General features: G+C 31.1%; 5 protein-coding genes across 8 annotated transcripts; 3 read left to right on the forward strand and 2 right to left on the reverse strand.

Moving 5' to 3' along the window:
• Positions 1-727: 727 nt before the first annotated feature.
• On the forward strand, positions 728-5,386 carry LOC107926489 (putative E3 ubiquitin-protein ligase RF298). Its single transcript, XM_016857351.2, is given in 4 exon segments — positions 728-871; positions 1,364-3,379; positions 3,382-3,476; positions 4,744-5,386. Coding segments are annotated over 3 exon segments (2,637 nt in total). The 5' UTR covers positions 728-871; positions 1,364-1,371; the 3' UTR covers positions 5,278-5,386.
• Positions 5,387-6,642: 1,256 nt separating this feature from the next.
• LOC107926411 (protein DMP2) lies at positions 6,643-7,468 on the reverse strand. The gene has a single exon (XM_016857261.2). It carries the CDS (start codon positions 7,407-7,409, stop codon positions 6,816-6,818), a length of 594 nt encoding a protein of 197 aa, XP_016712750.1. The 5' UTR covers positions 7,410-7,468; the 3' UTR covers positions 6,643-6,815.
• A 1,836-nt stretch (positions 7,469-9,304) lies between these two features.
• LOC107926412 (receptor-like cytosolic serine/threonine-protein kinase RBK2) lies at positions 9,305-13,079 on the reverse strand. Of its 3 annotated transcripts, XM_016857264.2 has the most exons (10): positions 12,465-12,606; positions 12,180-12,232; positions 11,826-11,956; positions 11,310-11,747; positions 10,964-11,215; positions 10,698-10,852; positions 10,538-10,617; positions 10,310-10,445; positions 9,923-10,072; positions 9,305-9,650 (listed from the first exon to the last, which is right to left on the reverse strand). In XM_016857264.2, the coding sequence occupies exons 4-10, from the start codon at positions 11,614-11,616 to the stop codon at positions 9,474-9,476; spliced, it is 1,257 nt and encodes a 418-aa protein (XP_016712753.2). In that variant the 5' UTR covers positions 11,617-11,747; positions 11,826-11,956; positions 12,180-12,232; positions 12,465-12,606; the 3' UTR covers positions 9,305-9,473. The 3 variants fall into 3 exon arrangements, with proteins under 3 accessions (XP_016712753.2, XP_040957337.1, XP_016712751.2); XM_041101403.1 differs by lacking the exons at positions 12,180-12,232; positions 12,465-12,606 and adding an exon at positions 12,646-13,079; XM_016857262.2 differs by lacking the exon at positions 12,180-12,232 and having other exon boundaries at positions 12,465-12,628.
• A 1,167-nt stretch (positions 13,080-14,246) lies between these two features.
• LOC107926438 (probable prolyl 4-hydroxylase 4) lies at positions 14,247-18,243 on the forward strand. Its single transcript, XM_041101404.1, has 7 exons — positions 14,247-14,574; positions 14,663-14,720; positions 14,819-14,923; positions 15,562-15,619; positions 17,094-17,269; positions 17,547-17,613; positions 17,719-18,243. The coding sequence occupies exons 1-7, from the start codon at positions 14,429-14,431 to the stop codon at positions 18,012-18,014; spliced, it is 906 nt and encodes a 301-aa protein (XP_040957338.1). The 5' UTR covers positions 14,247-14,428; the 3' UTR covers positions 18,015-18,243.
• A 2,941-nt stretch (positions 18,244-21,184) lies between these two features.
• Positions 21,185-23,165, forward strand: LOC107926351 (histidine-containing phosphotransfer protein 1). 2 transcript variants are annotated; one of them, XM_041101405.1, is made up of 6 exons: positions 21,185-21,546; positions 21,662-21,792; positions 21,905-21,973; positions 22,675-22,746; positions 22,828-22,900; positions 23,006-23,165. In XM_041101405.1, the coding sequence occupies exons 1-6, from the start codon at positions 21,268-21,270 to the stop codon at positions 23,063-23,065; spliced, it is 684 nt and encodes a 227-aa protein (XP_040957339.1). In that variant the 5' UTR covers positions 21,185-21,267; the 3' UTR covers positions 23,066-23,165. The 2 variants fall into 2 exon arrangements, with proteins under 2 accessions (XP_040957339.1, XP_016712676.1); XM_016857187.2 differs by having other exon boundaries at positions 21,191-21,580.
• The last annotated feature ends 34 nt before the right edge of the window (positions 23,166-23,199 follow it).

A 23,199-nucleotide genomic window follows, 5' to 3' on the forward strand; every position in this document is an offset into this window, starting at 1 on the left:
GCACCGCACCCAATCGCCCATCCAAACCCACACTTAGTTCAGCCGATGAATCCCTCTAACTGAGTGTGACCAAATTTTTATTATTATTTGTAACCAGATTTTTTTATCGTATATTTTATTCCACTAAAAAATAATTTTTTAAAATAAAAATATAAAAAATAAATATTTTTTAATCATTTTACTTTTTTATACGATGAAAGGTTGACAATTTGAGCTCGTTTAATGCTAGATACCAAATTCAATAAAATAAATAAGTTGAATGTATTTTTAAAAATAATATATATAATGAGCTAAATTTTGTAAAACAAAGTAAATATTTTTTTACGTGGTATTTGTCTATTTGAAATCAGTAAAAAAATATAATAAATTATATTTAAAAACTTAATAATTTTTTTGGTTATAATTTAATCATCTTTAGATATCAAACATAAACTTCATAATGTGAACTAACAAATGAATTGAAAGAAATGTGGTTTAAAGGAATTCTTTGGTATAATAATTGAAGAGACAATTTTCTATTTGAAATTTTATTATAATAATAATTTTTTTTTCAAAAAATTAAACAAAATTCCAAGCCCAAAATTATTTTTCTTTAACCATGGCTAATTTAGGAATGCAAAATAGACAACCACATACATTAAAAGTAAATAAATAAATAAAAAATTTTAATAATTTTTTGTAGAAAGTGACCGAGAGACGTTTAATGTAAAATAAACATAAAATAAACATAAAAATAAAATAAAAACAAAACAAAACAAAACAAAAATCCAAAAAATAGCTCTCTCCTATATATATATTTTCTTCCATTTTGCCGATGCTCTGAGAGATTCGCCTTTGATTTTTGCTACAACGAAAATAAGCTTACAATCGGGTATGTTTTATCTATTATCGAAATCTGATCATGAATAAAGTAAAAGTATCTTTTGTTACCTCGATTGAATCGATTATTTTTTTGGAAACTTTTTATTGATCTATTGGTTTTTTTTTAATTTTATTTTTCATATCGGAAATGAATGATCGGATAAAAAATTTTCGGTTTTACTTGGTGGGTTTTTGCTAATGCATTGATCGGATAGTTTATGTTTCTTTGAATTGAGTTTGTCTTTTTCTTTTTTTTTTTGTATCGGAATTTAGATTTTTGGTGCTGTGAATTTCGGTACATGAGATATTGAGATATGAAGATACGATCTTATTTTGAATGTATAATATGATGTAAATACTATTTTTCGTTTGCCAGTGAATGATCTAATGAGCTGATTATGAAATAAAATTTCAATTCTGAATTTGGGGTTTTTGTGTTATAGTTTTGCCTGGGTTTGATAGCTTTATAAACGTGTTCATATTGTTCTTGTTTTTGATTCAGCTTAAAAAATGGCATCAATGGTTCTTAAAGGTAGTAGTAGTAGTAGTAACCAAGTGTCTCCATTGATATCAATTCAAGAAAAAGGTAGTAGGAATAAGAGGAAGTTCCGGGCTGATCCGCCTTTAGGTGATCCGAATAAGATTATAACTTCACCTCAAAATGGGTGTCCGAGTTATGAATTTTGTGCTGAGAGGTTTGATGTCAACCCAGTTCATGGTCAAGCTAGTGCATGTGACTTGTGCGGTGTTAATCAGGATCATTCCAACGGATTAAAACTCGACCTGGGATTATCTAGCACCTTAGGTTCTTCCGAGGCTTGGCCAAGTCAGCCTAGAGAGGAGATAGAAGCTGATGGATTTCAAGACGCTGATTGGAGTGATCTCACAGAAGCTCAGCTAGAAGAACTTGTTTTAAGCAATTTGGATGCGATATTCAAGAGTGCAATAAAGAAAATCATTGCTTGCGGTTACACAGAAGAGATGGCTATTAAGGCAGTCTTGAGGTCTGGCCTTTGTTATGGTTGTAAAGACACTGTCTCAAATATAGTGGATAATACCCTAGCATATCTGAGAAGTGGCCGAGATTGTATTCCTTCAAAGGACCACTGTTTTGAGGATCTGCAGCAGCTGGAGAAATATATATTAGCAGAATTGGTTTGTGTTCTTCGAGAAGTTCGGCCTTTCTTCAGCATTGGGGACGCAATGTGGTGCTTGTTAATTTGTGATATGAATGTCTCGCATGCTTGTGCTATGGATGGTGACCCGACAAATGGTTTTGCTGGCGATGGAGGTTCAAATGGGACTTCTTTTACTTTCAACCAACCTGCGTTGAAGACAGAAGCCAAAACTTCTGAATTGAACCTTCCGAGTCCTTGTAAACCTGTTCCATCTATTCCTTGTTCTCATAGTCCACTGCCAGATGTACCATCTATAGGAATCAATAACACAACAAAATCAAAGAATTCCCTTGTTCTAAGTGGTATAGCCTCAGAGAAAGACGGAGCAAACTCCATATCTGATAGTGCAGATAAAACCTTCACTGCAGCAGGAACATCTCAGTCTTCAACATTGGAAGAAAAGTTCGTGGGTAGAAAGATTCACTCTTCCAAGAGAGAACATATTCTTCGGCAGAAGTCACTTCATCCAGATAAAAACTATAGGACATATGGATCTAAAGGATCATCGAGAGCTAAAGTAAGCGGCTTTGGAGGTTTAATCACAGACAAGAAACTCAAATCAGCCTCGGACTCTGCTGCTCTTAATGTAAAAAATGCATCGTTGAAAATTAAAGCAATGGGAGCTGATGTCCTTCAAGATAATGGTAGTCACAATCTTTCGGTTAATTCTGGTCCCTCTTCTTCTGCAGCATTTTGCTTAGATAATGATAATCATACTTCACCAGTAAACATTCCACCTGAATTACCACCTACCAAAAACCCACATTCACCCGCATTATCAACCGCTGATACGGAGCTTTCCCTCTCATTGCCCACCAAAAGCAATTCAACTATAGTGCCTACTGTTTCTCATTCCGAGGCTAGTAGTTCAAGCTATCCTGGGGTGCTGTATGGGCATTGGGCCCCTCAGGATAAGAAGGATGAGATGATTCTGAAGCTGGTCCCAAGGGTGCAGGAACTGCAAAATCAGCTCCAGGAATGGACTGAGTGGGCCAATCAAAAGGTCATGCAGGCCGCCTGTCGGCTAAGTAAGGACAAAGCTGAACTTAAGACTTTGAGGCAAGAGAAAGAAGAAGTTGAACGGCTTAAGAAAGAGAAGTTGAGTTTGGAAGAAAACACTAAGAAGAAGCTCATTGAAATGGATGTTGCTTTGTCTAAGGCTAGTGGGCAGGTTGAACGTGCCAATGCTACTGTGTGCAGGCTTGAGGTGGAAAATGCAGCTCTACGACAAGAGATGGAAGCTGCAAAATTACATGCGGCAGAGTCGGCAGCTAGCTGTGAGGAGGTATCAAAGAGGGAGAAAAAAACACTGATGAAAGTTCAGTCTTGGGAGAAGCAAAAGCTTTGTTCCAAGAAGAACTCATGACTGAAAAACGCAAGGTTGCCCAGATGCTACAGGAATTACAGCAGGCTAAAGCTCTTGAAGAACAGTTTGAGGTATGTCTTCATGAACGTTTAATTTTCAAGCATATCTTCATCTCTACTTTCTCAAATGTTCTCCTCATAGAAACTAGAGGTAATGTTATAAAATTTTCTACCAGCTGCTTCATAAAAATGAGACTTCGTGAGGAAATCATCCATTGCTTGATGTAGATGATTCGGATTTCTGATAATAGACCTGGTTGCACTTCATAATCTTTTGCATGTTATATAATCTGAATTTTCAAAAGAAATTGCCAATCTGCTCCACAAAGGTAATCCATTTATGAGATTGTGGAAAGTGTTTTTAATGATTTGACACCATTTATGAAGTCCCAAAAGTGAAGTGTTGGATCTAAAATATTTTTGCATGGCAGTCTCTTTGCGTCCTTTATTTCATGTAGGTGTTACATTCACATCATAGTAAGTGCAGCAGACGATTGGGAAACTCCTTTGAGGTGACAAACGGTAAACGCATATAAATGGTGCACTTGCATGAAATAGGTGTAAAAGATATGTTTTTGCCAGTAAAAGTTAATAAAAATGCAAAGAATAAGTCTCTAGAAAATTTCAGATTATCCATTGTATGGCATGCCAAAAGAGTACAGATTGCGTAAATTGCTCAAGCTGTGTGGGTCAATCGTATTCATTACTACATATTCTTTGTTTGGACAATGTTTCTAAAGAGTAGATATTTTTGAGATTGTTTATTGCAATGACATGCCAAAAGAGTATAGGTTGCCTAAATTGCTCTAGATTTGCAGGTCAATTCTATACTTAATTTTTTTCATTTTAAATTAACATTTTTGGTTTGGATTTTGATGTCAAAAGTTTTTTGAATAAAATTGGGTAGAAGCTAATATTTGTTACATTGTAGCGCTAATTTCAAATTATATCAAAACATTTGGTGTAGTTATCTTGTATTTTTTTCCCACAAATTTCATGCTTTCTTGAAAATATTTCTATGTATTTCCAAGTTGATTGGATATAGCATATCAATTGTATGGTTTCAAGCCACCACTTAACAGAAATTTTGAGGTATGATGCTTGTTTTGTTGAAGAAAATGAACCTCTGCTATTTGGGGTTGTTCCTGATAATTATGACTTCTATACTATTATTTAAGCCCCCTTTACTTAGTTGGTGTCACGAGTTAACCAGACACCAACTCGGTTAGGGAAATTACAAAAATGTTTTTTCGTATTTAAAAAAGTTATATTATTTGAGGGTACTTTAGTCTTTCGTATGTTGTGATCCTACTCTCATTGAAAAGAAAAACAATGACAGGCTAGATTGAAACAAGAAGAAACGGCGAAGGAAGAAATACTTACTCGAGCTAGTTTAATACAAAAGGAAAGAGAAGAAATTGAAACGTCAACAAAATTAAAGGAGGACATGATGAAGTCAAAAGCCGAAACCAGTTTACAAAAATACAAAGAAGACATTCACAGACTCGAAAAGGAAATCTCTCAATTGAGACTGAAAACAGATTCTTCAAAAATCGCTGCACTTCGAAGGGGCATCGATGGAAGCCACGCAGGGAGGTTTACAGATAACAGACACGGTACAGGTCAAAAGGAATCTCGAACCCCTCTTACAGTGATAGATTTTCACGAGTTCTCGGGGAAAGGAGCCGTGAAACGCGAACGCGAATGCGTGATGTGTCTTTCGGAGGAGATGTCGGTGGTTTTCATCCCATGTGCTCATCAAGTTGTTTGCATTGCATGCAATGAGCTCCATGAGAAACAAGGAATGAAGGATTGCCCTTCTTGTAGGAGTCCCATCCAGCGGCGTATTAATGTACGTTATGCTCACTCGTAAATTTTAATATATATTTGAAGTTGAGTGTTAAATCAATAATGTTTGTGGGACTCTTTTGAATTGAATAATCATGTGAGTTTATATATACCTTTTGGAGAGTTTGAGACTATTGAGAGTTGCATTATAGTGCAAGATGATGCTTCATTTCATTTCTTCTTTTCTTTTTTAACTGCTAATTTAAGAGTTCTTATATATATATATATTCTAATTTAAAATCTTTATTTCAACTTTTTTTTTCAATTTTACAAAATAATTTTAGTGAATATAATGGAAATGACTTTACATTGTTTTCAAATTTTCAAAAAATTATTTTCAAAATTTTAACCAAACATGTTTTTCTTAAGCTCCATTTCGTATTTGGTTTCAGGAAATAGAGAAATAGAGATAATTTTCATTTCTATTTCTTACTGCGTTTTAGTTGAAATTTTTAAAAATAATTTTTGGAAAATGAAAATATGTGAAAATTAAAAAATAATGAGGAGCTGTAAAAATAAAAAGATAAAAATAAAAATTTGTAGCTTTAGATGAATTGGTCATCATTCAAATCCATATAAGCGTAAAAATATTTTTTTAACTGTTTTTTAATACTAAATTTGGTACTCTGTTTTGAATCTATATAAATGTAATTTTATTTTATTTTATTTTATTTATTTTGATAAAAATAATTGCCAAACATATTTTAATGTTTTGATTATTAAAAATAATTTTTTATTTTTGTTTATCAAAAAACCAAAGACAACCTTAATATTTTTCATTTAAAAAAAAAATGAAAATGGAAATAGTCTCTATGTTTTAAAACTAAACGAAACCTGAGGGTTCAAGGAACAAATTCCATTTATATATTTACATATGAAATGTCTACAAAATTTATATTTAATATTATTTTCATTGCATTAACTATTATTGAAGATATTCTTATCAGTTATATAGATTCAATATCTACTCTTGTCTAAATTTAAATGAAATATTGGTTAAAGTTTTTATCAAAAATCTGTTTAGTATAAGTTCAAATTGTATTACCTCCATCCCCTACCTTTAATATTGTATAAAAGAAATATTCACTTAACTTTAAAATGTTAATATAGCCGTATCTATATTTAACACTTTGGTCCATGAAACAAACTTTTTAAGCATAAATCAACTGTCATATTTGCTTCTTTAAATATGTTTTTAGGTAAAAGTATTATGGAATGAAATTATATTTTATTCTCTCTTCTCAAAAAATGAGTAATTTTATTTATGTACATTAAATTAAAGAATAAATTGATTGTTCGGTTAAAAATTAAGTTTGCTCACTGATTTTTACATACAAAAACTAATTTACTCATTTTTTAAATAAATATCACATAAAAACTCCTCGATATTTCTATCTCCATCTTACCTTACCTTTGAATTATAGAAACATCATCAACATCCCATTAATTTACACATAAAAAATCATATTTTCAAACACACATTACAATCCAAACAAACAAATTAAAATATAATTATACAGTTTTTTTCATGCAAAATGGAAAATTATTCCATACACAGCAAATTTACGACTCATCGTCCGAAGAGTACTTATCGGAAGAATCAGTGGATGAAGAGTACCCAATCCCGTGTCGAGTATTCGGAAACACCATAAAAGCCAAACCCGAAACCGCTCCGATAACCGGCGGCAAAACCATAAGCAAAACCTTCTCAGTAGCCTCAAATGACGGATAAAAACATTGGACGGTATTAGAATCCAACAACGACAAAACAGCAAACACAATGACCGAAAAAAAAGCATGAACGAAATCGCCTATACGCAGCTTATACTTCGATAAGTCGACCGAATCCGAACCCGAAGACGGCCAAAGTCCGTTAACCGTTACTATGCCGTAATGATCTAAACCGTCGCCGCCTTTGTAACTATCGGTAAAACAAGAAAATGCACAAGAGAAACCGCATAAGCCAATGAGGGTGCTGGTTAGGACCTTGTTAACAGGGCTGCAATGGCCGTAGTTGGTTAAAACAAGGTTAAGGAACTGGAAAATGAAGACAGTTCCTGTCGGAAGGAGCTTGATAAGGTTACCTAAACTTGTAAATGTCTTGTCTGAAATTGAAGTTGATGAAGAAGAGGGATTAGCATTCTTGAATTTAGCCATTGAAAGTGAAAATGCTGGTAATGACTTCAATAACAGGTTATTTTTTTAGTTGTGGATGATGGTTTTTGCAAAGATTAAAGATTAGTAGTATTTATAAAGAGAATCATGGGAAAAAATTATTAGAAAGTTTATGATTTGGTCACTTAACTTTGAAAAGTTACAAAATTTTCCTTTCACACTATTACGGATACGAAAATAAGGGAAAAAGTTGGATTCAATTGTCAACTGCTCCTATCGGAAATAGGATTGACTGTAGATTCGAGCCGATTATTGAACTACTTGAAAGTTTTCATTTAAGTCACCAAATTATTCAAAAGTTTTTTATTTAAATCACTGAGCTGTTAAGTTTTTTTCAAAGTTCGATTAATGAGCTCCAAGAGATGCCCATTGATGAGTATAAGAATATAGCTTTGGCCCAAGTTGATTTGTTGGTCAGTGTCAAATATTGGAGAAGAAAACTGTTTAGATTTTAGTTCACAAGTTTGTGACATTCAAAATTGTTTCATGAAAAAAAAACATGGAGCTGTAGAAGAGAAGGGGAAGAAGAACTCTCAATTGGAGGTTGTGAATAGAAAATGCTATACAACAACAATTTTAACAGCCCAATAACTAAAATTAAAAACTTTTGAATAGTTAAGTGACCATTTTGTAACTTTTTGAAGTTGAGTGACCAAAATGTAAATTTACTAATAGTTTAATGAACTTGGGTGTAGTTTAATGACCAAAATTATAACTTGCTATTAGTCCTTATACTTTACGAAAGTTGTAGATTTAGTCCATGTATTTTAATTTGATCAATTTTAGTCTCTGTACTTTTTGAATTGATAAATTTTAATACTATAATTTTCAAATTTTGGAATTTTAATTCTGACCCAAGCAACAACAATTAATTTTTTAAGTTAAATTCAATTACTAGCTTATACTCTGCATACAGTTGTAGATTTAGTTAATATTCTCCAATCGAATCATTCCAAGTCCCTATACTTTTCGAATCTTAAAATTTTAATCTTGACGCAAATAACAATCATTAATCCATATATATATATAAATAACAAGCTGGCATAGTATTACATATATGATGATATGTTCGCTGCATCAAATTTTAAAAATAGCATAACTTAATAAATTTAACAATTATCGTTTATTGAGGACTAAAATTTTAAAATTCAAAAAGTATATGGACAAAAAATGACCAAATTAAAGTACAAGGGCTAAGTCCATAACTTTCATAAAGTATAACGATTAATAGCAAAATTTAACCTATTTTATATTTATATAAATTTTAATACATTTGTGTTATATTATATTTAGAGAAGTTTAGATTTATATATATTAATAATGTCATAATTTAAATATTTTTTATTTTGGGTTTTTCGTGTGGTTTAAAGAGAGTTGCTTGTACGTAAAAATGGTGTAACAGAGAGAATGGCTTTGCTTTTACTCTTCGCCATGCCTCTGCTTTAAGCTTGGAGTTCGGAATTTCCTTAATGCCCATACTTTCTCTAATATATATATATATATATATATATAATTTTAGGTTGAATTATTTTGAATATAAAATAATTATTTGGGTATTTTAAATATTTATAAATTTATATTTAACTTTTCAACTTTACAGAAAATTTGTTTTAACTATTTATTTAATTTTTCGTCTATTTTATTATTTAAGCTTTGTTGACGTAACATATATGTGGATCATCACGTGAATATTACGTCAATAATTACTTAATTTTTTAAAATTAAAAAATTCAAAAAATCATTTAAAAAATAAATATTTTTAATTTTTTAAAAGTAATTAATTATTAACGTGACATACATATTTTTTTAAATTATAAAGATATAAATTATTAAAATAATAAAATTACATTTTAACTTTAGTAAAAATATTTTCTAAGTTGACAGTGAAATTTTTGTTGCTTCTTAGATAAAAGAAAACAACTTATCCAAAAAAAAATCCACAATTTACATAATTTACAAAATCAGAGTAAGAATAAAAAAATCAAAGTCACCTATAAAAAGAAGACTAAGGATACATTTTCAATGAGGCCCCTAACAAAGTTTTTTTTAAACATCATTAGAGTGCTCTAAAAGAATCTCCATTTGATGATAAAGATCATCCAAATACTTTGTTGGATTGTATTCTTCTGCATCAAAGATCTCCTCTGAGTAAGTCCTTTGGTCCTTCTCTCTTTGTTTCAGCATCTCCAAGCTGCTAAGATCACCCTTCAAGATGTCCACAACCTATATTCAAACACCCATGTTACTCAATTTAAACTAGACCAGTATATAGATAAAAAATAATTGTTTCCTATATTTGAAGAATTTAATGGGGATTATATCTTCATGCCTATGTCAAATATAAGTATCAGATAAATACTTTAAGACAAATGAGGACTTGTGTTTAAAAATAATCATCAAAAACTGCAGTTGATACTTGGAGTACAAGTAACTTATAATGATTGTTTGGTTGGAAGGAAAAAAATTTAGTTTAGAGGAAAATGAAAGGGACATGCCTGGCTCATTTGGGGTCGATTTGCTGCAGTTTGATGTACACAAATAGAAGCTGTTGCAGCAATACGGTGCAACTCGTCTGAGTCACAAGCATCGACCAAAATCGGATCAACAAGTTCATCCATCTTGTTTTCTCTGATCAAAGGTTTTGCCTGCAAAAATTCAAATCATGGGAATACACTCAGTTTGCAGGGTTGGATCATTTCAAGATTAGATCATTTCACATTCGAGTCATTTTTTATTTCAATATATTGACTTGTTATGGTCAATATGGGTTGGTTCCAGTTGATCAGGTAAAGAATCGACAAGTTTACTCCGAATACTCAAATTCATATCCAACGCTTAAACCAAGTCCGAGTAACAAAGTGGTGCAGTAAAGCAAACCTTACCCACGTAACAATGCTTTGATGTGAATTATCTATGGCTTGCCTCCCAGTGATAAGCTCCAATAGCAACACACCGAAAGCATAGACATCTGTCTTTTCATCAACTATACCATGCGTGAAGAACTCAGGTGGAAGATAACTGTCACAACAAGAGTTTTTATGTAATAAAAAAAGAGTTTTCAAAGGTTTAGAAAAAAAAAATTTGGGGTTTAGGGTTTAGGATTTACAAACCCAAATGTTCCTTCGACTTTAGAGACTGTATGATGAGTCCATTGATCAGGTAACCATTTTGCTAGTCCAAAATCACATATCTGCAAACACATTGGAAATTCAACCCAAACCTATACTTATATATGTACGTATGTATGTATGCATGCATGCATGCATGTACCTGAGCATCAAACTCTTCTGTAAGCAAAATATTTGAAGCCTTGATATCTTTATGGATAATTCTCCTCTGGCAACCTTCATGAAGGTAGCAAAGGCCTTCAGCAGCCCCTAAAGCAATCTTGAATCTGATTTGCCAATTCAATTTCTCCTTTGAGCCTGGATGTATATTTATGCACATATGCATGCATTGCAATAAGTTGAATTAAGAACTTTTAAAGAAAATAGAACTTAAAGCAGCTTGAAGGGGGGGGGGGGGCGAAAACGAACCATTAAGTAATGAAGCAAGACTTCCATGGGGAGACAATTGGAGAACAAGGTGCAGCCCTCCTTCAATTCCATAACCAATCAACTTAGCAATATTTGGATGATCAACATGAACTACAATTCCGAGCTCAGATAAAAAATCGATGGTCATCTCTTCTGACGGACCACGGTTTAGCCGCTTAACCGCAATGAGGTTTCCAGTTTTCAATTTCCCTTTATAAACTTCTGCATACCCTCCTTCACCTATCAGATTTTCTTCTCAAAGAAAAAAACACAAAGACTATCAAATAAATATTTATAAACACACACACAAAAAAAGATCATAGGATAATGAAATCGAAACAAATACCAGGGCTGAAGTTATCGGTTGCTTCTTCAAGTTCTGAAAGAGAAAAGTTCTTCCATGAAGATTTAGAACAGGACATTTCAGCATCAAGAGCTGAACATAGATTTGGAACCATTTCATCTCTAAGCCTTTTGCTTTTTTTCCTAGAGAACCTAGGCTTGAATTGAGGTAAAGTTTGAGAAGCAATTCCGGGACCTTTCTTTAGTAACTGAAGGAAACCACGCCATTGAACGATTTGAGCAAAACTGTACTGATTCTCGGAATCCGATGAAATGCTGGCCTTATTACAAGAATTTGGTTCAGGTTCCATAGACCCTAAACTTCCTATAGATTCTTGATTTGGTTCTATACATTCTATGGTAGGTGTTGAACAGTCCTCATTAACAGTTGTTGAAGATGGCACATTTATTGTCTCTACTTCATTGCTTAATGATGCAATGTCTGAAAAATGCCACCAACATGTTTTTAGCAAAGATCATTGATGTTTTCTTATACCAAATAAATGGATGATTTGATTACCACGAGTTGCAGTCGTGTCGGAGAAAGCATTTCGATGTTGCTGTCTCCGTGGATTGCGAAACCGGAAAGGCTCCCATCTCCTCCTTTGAGAGGCTTTCTTGATTAGTTTGATGCCAATTGGTGTTTCACCACTACAAGTGAGAAATTTTAACAAACAGATGGTGTGAACAAATTGAATGAAAAGAAATTAAAGAACATGGCAAGAAATTACAAATCCATTACATATATATATAATATGAAAAGAGGCCTAAAAAGATCAAACATAAGTATAAATACATAAAACCCAAAGCTGCAAAACATAAACAATGAGGGACTCAAAGGCTAAAAGTCCAAAAAGGATGCATTCAAAAGTACCATTAATGAGCAGAATCTTTGGTATCCCCCATGGCTTTTCAAACCAGGGAGACCTGAGAAACCACAAAAAAAGAAGAAAAAAATGATTCAAATCATCAAATGCTAATTATTTTATGAAAATAAACCTTAAAATTAAACTCAAAGCATCCGCACAATATATATATGTACACATATAACATCAAATCATAAAAACATATGAATATTCTAAAATTCTTTGAAAACCCAATGCCGCAAAAATACAAACAAAATGAAAATGAAAAAAAGAAGCAATATGCAAGAATATACCATGAATGTGCAGAAGGTTCTTTGGTACCTCCCATGGTTTTTTTGGTTTTAAACCAGGGAGACCATAGAAGCCAAACAAAAAAACAACAATAGCCAAAGAAAATGGAGATACTGAAAATGATAATTAAAAAAAAGTGTGAAAATTGAAATATTGGATTTTTTTTTTACTTCGACAGATCACCTGGTTTTTTGTGCCTAAAAGTAGGCTTTCTCTCAATCCATTTCCCTTATTTTGGCATAAATCTATAAAAACAAATTGAAAACTGAAAGTTTGAAACTACTTTGTTTCCTATAATTAGCTTATTGAAGGAATTTTGGGTCTTTAGAACGTGAAACAAAGTAAACAAACTACCAGTTTTTTTGTTCTTTTTTACATTTTCTTTTGCTGACACTTCAGCCAAAAAAAATTTCCTTTGAGAAAACCAGAGAATTTCTCAGTTTTCTGTGCATTGCCAGAAGGTGATTATTTGAACTGTGAAGAAGCTACAATTTAAGGGATTATGTTTCATCATGTTCCTTTGACATGGATTTTGATTTTTCTTTTCTCACCAATCAAACAGCTCGAGCATAGCAACATACAAAATGTACAAGTGAAAAAAAAGGTGATTGAGGAAAGATAAATTCCACTCAGTTTAGTTATAACAGGGAAGGGATTGGAGTTCTTTCGAGATTCAACTCGAAGTTGGTCATCGACTAAAAAGGTAAAATTACCACGAGGCCGCAGTATTGGGAGTGAGATTGCGTTTTGCTACTATACTTTTACCTAACTAAAAACTTAATAGAAACTTTTTTATCCCTCTCATCATGATTCAATTGACAAATATGCATTACATCTCATTGTTTAAGAGTCTCAGAATTAAAACTGGTCCATGCTGTAACATGGTTAGGGATGGCCCTCGAAGCAGGGACGAAATTAAAAAAATTTAAGACAAAAATTAAATTATAAATTTTTAAGATGTTAAATTTAATTTTATTAGGCATAATGATTTATTTGTTCTTTATAAAAAATTATTTTAGCTATTTATTTAATTTTTTTGTCTCTTTTAATTCTTAAACTTGCATTATTTATCAAATCAACTTATATTGTTGACGTGGCATATATATGTATTACAACATGGATGCCAACAATTAATTGATTTTTTAAAATTTAAAAAATTTAAAAAAATATATTTTAAAAATTAAAAATTATTATAAAATTATAAAATTTATAAAAGAAAATGTTTTAATCAACATTTTCATTAAAAGGAAAATGATTTGATTCTTTATGAAAGGTTAATAGACAAATTTAATTAAAAAAAGAATAAGGGACAAATTGATAAAAGATGATGTAAACTTAAATTTATCATTATACCATAATTAAATAATAGCTAAATTGTACTCAAGTTTCTATACTCTCTATAGGTTTAGAGTTTAATTCTTCTACTTTTATTTTAAAAATTTTAATCATCTAATTTTTAAATTTAAAAATCTAAATCCAGCTATTAACAACAATAAAATTATTATATTAAATTTAAGTGCATTCTAATATCATCTTTTTTATTACATTTTTCTCAAAAGAATATTTTTATTTCAAAATATATTATAATTTTAATTATATTAACAATTAAATTTAAATTTTAAAATAAAAAATTAGAGTGACGAAATTCATGAAAGTAAAAAATAAAAAAATAAATTCCAACCATATAAATAATACAAGGCATATTTTACAACTTAATAATTTCTTTTTCAAAAATATCATATAAAACGCCACCGTTTATCTCATCACATATAAAATAATAACCAGTTAAAGAATAACCAACCGTCGTGAATTGCTGCTCTTATAGTTTAATTAAATAACTCTCTTTGTCAGAAAGTCAGAACTTAGAATCAGATCAAGAAAGTGTCATTTTCCCGAGAAAATTTTGACTTTTATTCTTTCTTTTTCGCGGAAAATTAGTTTCGATCCAAATCATTCGATATTTTCAATGGCAGCTTCGAGGAGTTGCACATTGCGATTCATGATATTGTTCTCAATCGCTTCATTCTTGTACCAGTCTTGCTATTCCTTCTTGTCTCCTCCAAGCTCCATTATCAATCCTTCCAAAGTCAAACAAGTTTCTTGGAAACCTAGGTCTCAATTTTCTCTTCATTTCGCCACTGCTTTCAGTAGAAATTTCATTTTCTTTTTGTTTTAAAAAGATTTTCTTGTTCTTTTGCAGAGCTTTTGTCTATGAAGGCTTCTTGACGGACCTCGAATGCGATCACTTGATATCTCTTGTAAGTTGCATTTCCACTTCCATCGATTGTTTTAGAACTTGAATTCATTTAATTTCAGTACTTTTATAATGATTCGATCTTTTTTTATTACTATGAAGGCGAAATCTGAGCTAAAGAGATCTGCGGTTGCTGATAATGTTAGTGGAAAAAGCAAGCTTAGCGAAGTCCGTACTAGCTCAGGGATGTTTATTTCTAAAGCAAAGGTTCAATCATTTATCCACTTTTTTATGCATTATATTTGTATTGCTTTTAAATCTTAATTTGATCCAATCATGGAAGTTCCTAATTGTTGGCATTTATTGAAACCAAGCTCTAGGCTTTACTTTAACACTTAATCCTTTGTAGGAGGGCCGGCCTTGCGCCCCCCCCCCCCTTCTCAAAAAAAAAGATGGTAGATTTCCCATTTAGCCCCTTAAAATTTTATGAAATTGCATATTAGTATAATGATAAATTTGCACTTTGGCCCCCAAAAATTGATGATTCATCTCTGCCCCCTAAAGCAATGTTTTGGCTTCGCCCCTTTCTAACATTGGCCATTTGATATATAAGGAAACTATTTTTGTGGGATTTAGTGAAAATGGTAGTAAATTTCATGCTTTTATTATTACATATAATAGTGCTGGTCCCATAGTTTCATGCTTTTGCATTGTTTATATAGCCTTGAGTTGTATGGCATATTATGATGAAAAGTATATGTTAATGATGTTCAAAAGAGTTTTCTTTGACAAGCTTTTAGCCATAAGTTTTTAAAGGATGCACTCACAACATTGAAACTATTATGCATTTAATTATTGGGTATTTCTACGAGACACATTATGTAAACTCTCCATTTTTTTTTTAGGATCCTATTGTTGCTGGTATTGAGGACAAGATTTCAACATGGACATTTCTTCCCAAAGGTATGAATGCTCAAGAAAAATGTTGGTCATGCATCTTTCTCTCCTTATCTTAACTTTTTACCATAATTAATTTGGGTAGTAGCACGATTGGTCACCAGCTGGTCATTGGTGCTCGAGCATCGTTGGAACCAGCTGACCCTTGGTGCCTGAGTACCATTGGCACCAACTGGTGTTGACTACTACAATCACTTCCTTTGTTTCCTTGGCATAAATTTATGTTTTCATGACTTTTTGACAATATGTGAAGATTTCTTGCACACCATAATGATTATAGGTTAGTGAAATTTGAAATATATCTTCAAGCCGTCAAGGTTTTAGGTTGCATTTTAATGATTAATTTAGTTAGGTTCTGCTATTGTGATTGTATCCTCCAGTTTGAATGCACGAAACCTTATTTGATAAGTCTCAATCGACAAGATTGACCAGAGACTATGCTGTGGGCATGGAAAATGTTGAATGTTCTGCAGTTTGCGTAGATAAAGGCGGTAAAAGTACAATGGAGCCCTTGTCTTAGGATTTAGATTGCATTTTGCTCCCTCTACTCAAAAAATGGGCAAATTAGTCCTTGTACATTAGATTATAGAGCAAAATGGTCTTCGTGTTAAAAATTTCATCCATTTCTACTGTTAAAAACTAGTCCTTGTATGTCAAAACAAGGTAAACGTGGCACGTCACAGGTAACTATTTGATTATTCTGTCTACCCCGTTAGTTTTTAACAGTATAATTGGAAAGTATTAGCTTGCTCTTTGATCTAACTTACAAGGACTAATTTGCCCATTTTTTGAGTGAAGGGGGCAAAATGCAATCTAACTCCTAGTACATGGGGCTCCATGGTACTTTTACAAGATAAAGGTTGTTATTTCTGCACATTTCTGTGTCTGTGAATCAGATAGCTGGATAGCTAATTTATGCATCTCCAGTGCTTTTTTTTAGGTAGCTTTTGAGAATTCGGATTTTAGAATTTGGATTTCAAAAATAGTGTAAATTAAGTAGTAAACTATTTAGAAATGTAACATTCATAATAATTTCTCAAATTCATGTATTTGTTAGATGCCTATTTATTAATAAATTTGAAATTCTTAAAGTATTCTTGGATTTCACAAATCAATAATTTTATCGTTTTCTAACATATATTGTATTGAATCTCAACTAATTTGCTCATAATTTATGCATCACATTCTTACCATTTATATAATAAATGAAATCCAAAATTTGAAATTCATGTTCCCAAACAGAGCATTAAGGATCTGTGAACATTCAATATCTAAATAATCTTAATGTGATTATCTTCTAGTCTTCATCATAAAGCTTCACGCTACTCCCTGGTTGAGTGACAAACCTTATGTATGATAGGTTTAATGTAAAACCAGGTACATACATATCTGTATATATATTTTAGGAAAATGGAGGAAAAACATTAGAAATTGTGATTAAATTAAGTACATATTAACATGATTTGTTTTCTCATTCCAGAAAATGGGGAAGACATACAAGTATTGAGATATGAGCATGGACAGAAATATGATCCGCATTATGATTACTTTGTTGACAAGGTGAACATTGCCAGGGGTGGACACCGCACGGCAACTGTCCTAATGTATCTTACAAATGTGACCAAAGGTGGTGAAACCGTGTTCCCTGAAGCAGAGGTTTGTTCAAGTGTCCATAATCGTATTAGAACTCTTCCGCTGTTATTTCACGTGATTTAAGTTGCATGTTCTTTTCGACTGGTGCTTTCTCATGGTTTAAACATTTTTTAGGCTTCATGATTTCATCCTTGGAAATTTTTGAGATCTGTTCTTACATATAAGATACATGCTTATGGATGATAAATGGGATAAGCTTCCCAAAACGGTGCTAGGCGGGGATGATTGTGGTTATGTTATTATACTTAATACTAATTTTCTAATTTAACTTCATCAACAGGAATCATCACTTCACAAGACTCCTGCAAAAGACGATCTTTCGGACTGTGCAAAGAAAGGCATTTCAGGTTAGCCACATAGAAACTAGAACAGCTTTTCTGAAAATTTATTTTACTCAAGTTATTAATTGATATCTTGTTGTTTTCTTACCATTGCATCTCTGAAATAATTAGTGAAACCGCGAAGAGGGGATGCCCTTCTCTTCTTCAGTCTCCACCCTAATGCTATCCCCGATCCAAGCAGTCTTCACGCCGGATGCCCAGTAACCGAAGGTGAGAAATGGTCAGCAACAAAGTGGATTCATGTTGACTCTTTTGACAAAAATTTGGCAGCTGGCGATAACTGCATGGATTCGAACGAAAGCTGCGAGAGATGGGCTGTTCTCGGCGAGTGTTCGAAGAACCCGGAATACATGATTGGATCTCCCGAGCTTCCTGGATACTGTAGAAGAAGTTGCAAAGTATGTTAAACTTTACACTACATGCTCTCCCATCTTTACATGATTATTTCTGCTATTGAACTTTTCTCATGTGGCTTATTTGTTGATTTTTCATACATGTTCCTTTTCCTTTAGCTCTACTAAGTACTTAACCGATTTCGTCCTCCGTCTGCCCCGAAAAAACCCGATTGTTTGTAAAACCGGATTCGGTCTTATTAGCATTGGTCAGCACATTCTTTATGAAGATTATCATTTTATCTTTTAAGTCTTTATCAGATAGCTAAGTTTTTCATTCTCCATATTCAACTCGTGCTTGAAAACATATATTAGCTGTAAAAAATGGACGGAAGTTTTTTATCCAACCATAGATGCCTTGGGAATTTGCAGCTAAAAGCAATATGTTCCCATACCTTTTATGTGGTGGATATAAACCGCACCAAAGATCGGGTGAGGCGGCTCGGTCTGTATGAGTTGAGTCTTATACTAAAGTTGTATGAGTGAGGACCGGCCTGTGAATACGTGATCAATAATCTTTAGTTTTGGTACCTGAATTTTATTTTTTTATTTTTTGAGAATTTTTTTTTAATCAGATCCAGCCTTTTTAAACCTTAATTTTTTTTATACCATTCTTATTACCACATGTAAATTCTTACATATCCTTAAATTAAACAGCAATATGTACTTTTAAGTGTGTTTGAAAAATTCAATTGAGTTATATAATTAAATACACTTATTTTCATATTAAATTAATATAATTGTTTGTGTATGTAATATATTAACGTAAAATTATGTTAATTTGGTAATATTGTTAATGATTTTGAAAATTGAGTCAAATCAAAATTTAATCTATAAAATTACACAAAATCAAAGTTCATATGCGATATTACAAATTAGATCAAAATTTATTTATAATTTTAATATCTACCCCTCTTTAAATTCAACTCAGCATCTTTTAAATGTTAACTTTTATTTATAATACAACTAGAATTTTTTTAAAATTTTAAGGTAGAAAATAAAAATTCAATGTCCTCTAGCAACAATAACAAAAGGGGGACTAAGTGCAGGTAATCGGAATATTCATCATAAACATATTGACTGTGATCATTCCAATGACATACGCCAATAATGTAAAACAGACCAATAATGCAATGGACATAGATAATCTACCAAAATTTTTCGGTGTAATATTTAATGTGTTGTTAATGCATAAATTTTTATGCACTAATAACAAATTACGATAAAATATCTCGTGAATAAATAAAATAAAAAATAATGAAAATTTTATTTGAACATAATTACAAATTAATTATAAATTATTTAAAAATCCTTCTACTGTGATTCGTTGGATTCATTTACCATCAAATGTTTTTTAAAGAATAAAATATTGGCAAAAGATAAGATTCTTTCTCCACGTTTATGCTTTTATCTTGTCCACACAAAATAAAATATCCCAAGGAATTCAACTTTGAGAAATGATTCTACTATATCATATTTTGAAAAAATATATGTGATAATTAATTAAATGGTAAATATTTATTTTATAAAAAATAATTTTTTAAAAAAATTAATAATATCATTTGAACAATATTTTCTTTTAATTTTAAAATAAGTAAAATTAGCTGTATGTTTCTTTCATTGTTTTTTTATAAAATAAATTAAAATTAATACTATTATTTAGTCTTGTGGCATTAATTGAAAAATTATTATAAATCATGTTTCTTTTATAAAATTATATTATTACGAAAGATAATTTTATATTTCCTTTTAACATTAAATTTTTTAATGTGTTAATTTGTATAACTCAATTTGTATTGTCGAAAATATCCTTTTATTATACAGTCGTGCCCTCCATAATTTCAACCACATGACATAAAGTAATTGGTGGAAAATATCATATTTACCATTTCAAACTCAAATAAAACATGGGATTTTCTTTCTTTGACAAGTGTCTTTTTTATCACATTATTGGTTAAATTTCAATTTTAGTTTTTTTTTATTTTTAAATTAGTTGAATTTTAATTTTGACACGTATACAATATTTAAATTTAAAATTTAATCTTTATACTTTAAGTTTTTTATATAAATTGGTACATCAACATTTATAATTCCATTAGTTAAAATTAGTTAAAATGTTGATATGAATTTTTAAAAGCGTTAATTTCGTTAAAATTCTTTGTTAAATTTAGGTCCATTACAATACTATTTCTTTGTCACATGATTATCAAATGCGGGCTTTTTAAATTAACAAAATAATTTTAATGATGATAATAATTAGACTTGAATTTTTAAATTTAAAAAAATAGAAGCACTAAATTCTTAAAAATTAAAATACAATGACCAAATTTCAAATATATAAAGAGTACAAAAACTTAGAGCATATTGTAACTTTTAAATTTTAACTATTTAGGCCAAAAATAATTAACTTAAAACGAAATGTGGATAAAAAATCATACTAGTTATATATATATATAAAACTCTTATATATTACTAGAAATTAGTCTAGATAAATTTTCACTTAATATAATTAAAAAACATTAATATAAAATTAATATTTATTTTATTGATGTTTTAATAATAAAAAGGGTTAACTAGGTACTAACTCAAATTATGAATTCAACACATTTAAACACGTAATACATTTCAATTTAATTACTATTAAAATTTAAATTAATAATATTTTAAAAATAATTATAAGCAGATTATGAGTGATGAGTTCAATACTCTTTAAATAAAGTTTGAGATTCGAGTTTTGTAAATGAAAAATACAATATTAAAAGAATTTTTTTTCTTATTTAAAAGTTTGGCTCGATTAGACTATGAAATTAAGGTCTCAAAGAGAGAGAAAAAAAGGTTAATATGAATTTTGGTCCCCAAATTTCGTAATTATGTCTAGTTTGGTACCTATATTTTTTTGTCAACTTCAATATTTGAACTTTGACAATTAAATTCATTCTAATCTTTAAAATTAAGTTCTGTCAAAATTTAATGACGTGACACTTTAAAATCATATCACATTATCATCTAAAAATTTTAAAAATTATTTTTCGAGTAATTACGTGGTAGAATATCAAAATACTGCATAATCAAACTTTTATTGTTATAATTGTTAAATTCAATTATCAAAATAGAATACCAAAATCAACTTAGTTAACAAATTTAAGGGACATAATTCATTAACCCAAAAAAATGGCAAGTTGCGACACTTGGACTTAGACAGAGAAAAAAAAACTTTGGAATCTTTGTAGCTAATTATAAATCCCAAGAAACATCAAATCCCTCTGGAATGTTTATAAAAGCATTTATACCCTTTTGTTTGTTTGTTTTTCTTTTTCAGTGTGCAAGAATTCCATTCAATTCTAACCCCCAAAAGATACAAAATTTAAGCCACAAAGCTTTCACCTTTATTGGGATTGGGTCACATATATATACACACTCATATTTGCATATTTATATATGTACACTCATATTTGCAGCATTTATTAGTGAGAAAATTTTGGTTTCTCTGTTCTTGGACACAAAAGAAAGGCAAAGAGAAAATGGAGTTAGTTCAAATTCAGAGAAGGTTGGTGGACTACACAAAATCCTTGTTTATGGAGGTAATCCCTAAAAAAACCCAACAAAAATCTCATTTTGGGTATATTTTGATTTTGTTTCCTTCCTTTTTTGGTAAAAAATAGGGTTTCCTGGATGCTCAGTTCTTACAGCTTCAACAGCTTCAAGATGATAGTAACCCAGACTTTGTCTTCGAAGTTGTGTCCCTTTTCTTCGAGGATTCCGAGAAACTCCTCAATGAACTCACCATTGCTTTGTAAGAAACTCACTGAGTTACTGTGTCAAAATTCTTCATTCATCCCTGCCATGGCTGCTGCTTTTTTTTTTTAAAGATTATTCTTTTGTTTTTGTTTTTGTTTTTTTTACAGAGATCAGCCAAATGTGGATTTTAAAAAAATTGACAGCCATGTTCATCAATTGAAAGGTAGCAGTTCCAGGTAATTATAAAATTGCCCCTTTACTGTTTTACATTTTGTCTGAATATCTTTTCTGTTTTCTTCAACAGTAGTTGAAAGTTGTAGCTTAAAGTTTGGTTAAATTCTGCTGTTAGTCCTTTTACTAGTATTAAATTGTGGATTTAGTCCATATACTTTAATTTGGTCATTTTTAGTGGAATACATGTACTAAATGTCTAAAATTTAACTGAATTGGAGAACATGTACAAAGTCTGCAACTTTAGTACAAAATTTAACTGCTAGTGTTTGGATTTGGACTGAAATTTTAAATTTTGAAAAGTATAATGACTAAAATTGACTAAATAAAAATACATGGACTAAATTCATAACTTATAAAAAGTAAAAGGACTAATAAAAGAATTTGACCTCAAACTTTCACTGCAAAAAGATTGGGGTAACTCAAATAAAAAAGGTCTTAAAACCATTAACTTGATAGAGAAGAAACCCTTTAATATCTGTCCATTTTGATTCTTTCGAACAACTTGGTTGCCTTGCTCGAAATCAAACCAATCATGTAAGAACAAAGTTCGAGTCTACCGGCCTGTTTCCCGATAAACCGTTCATTTTTGCTATAATCTTCTCTCGAATTTGCGACTGAGAACCCCTTACCATCTTGGCCGTGATTGCTCATTGTTTGTTTTTCTAATGAGACTCAATGGTTCCTTGTGTGTGTTTTAAAACAGCATTGGTGCACAAAGGGTTAAAAATGCTTGCATTGCTTTCCGCAACTACTGTGATGTGCAGAACATCGAAGGGTGAGATTTTAGTTTCACTTCGAAAAGTATCTCGTTTTTCGGTTCTTTTTTTCAATTGAAATTTACGGAAGCTCAAAACAGGTGCCTAACATGTCTGCAACAAGTGAAACAAGAGTGTTACCTTGTGAAGAACAAGTTTGAAACTTTGTTCAGGGTTAGTACTTAAAAAGAACCCTAGTATTTTTTTTTTTGCTTATTTGGTTCATTCATTCATGATGGGTTTTCGGTTTAAAATAATGAGTTTCTTTTGCTATTGCAGTTAGAGCAACAGATCATGGCATCTGGTGGGTCAGTTCCGACGATCGAATTGGGTTTTTAAGTAGCAAATAGTGTTTTGTAATGACTTAAAATGAAGTTCTCTTCATGTTCTTTATCAGACTTTGAGCTTGAATTTGATGAATGAAGAGATTTCTTAAATATTTCGTTAGTTGAACAAGTTGAGTGCAGGTTTCC

Source organism: Gossypium hirsutum, chromosome D09 (genome assembly GCF_007990345.1).
Source record: "Gossypium hirsutum isolate 1008001.06 chromosome D09, Gossypium_hirsutum_v2.1, whole genome shotgun sequence".
In the NCBI taxonomy this organism is placed as follows: Eukaryota; Viridiplantae; Streptophyta; class Magnoliopsida; order Malvales; family Malvaceae; genus Gossypium; species Gossypium hirsutum.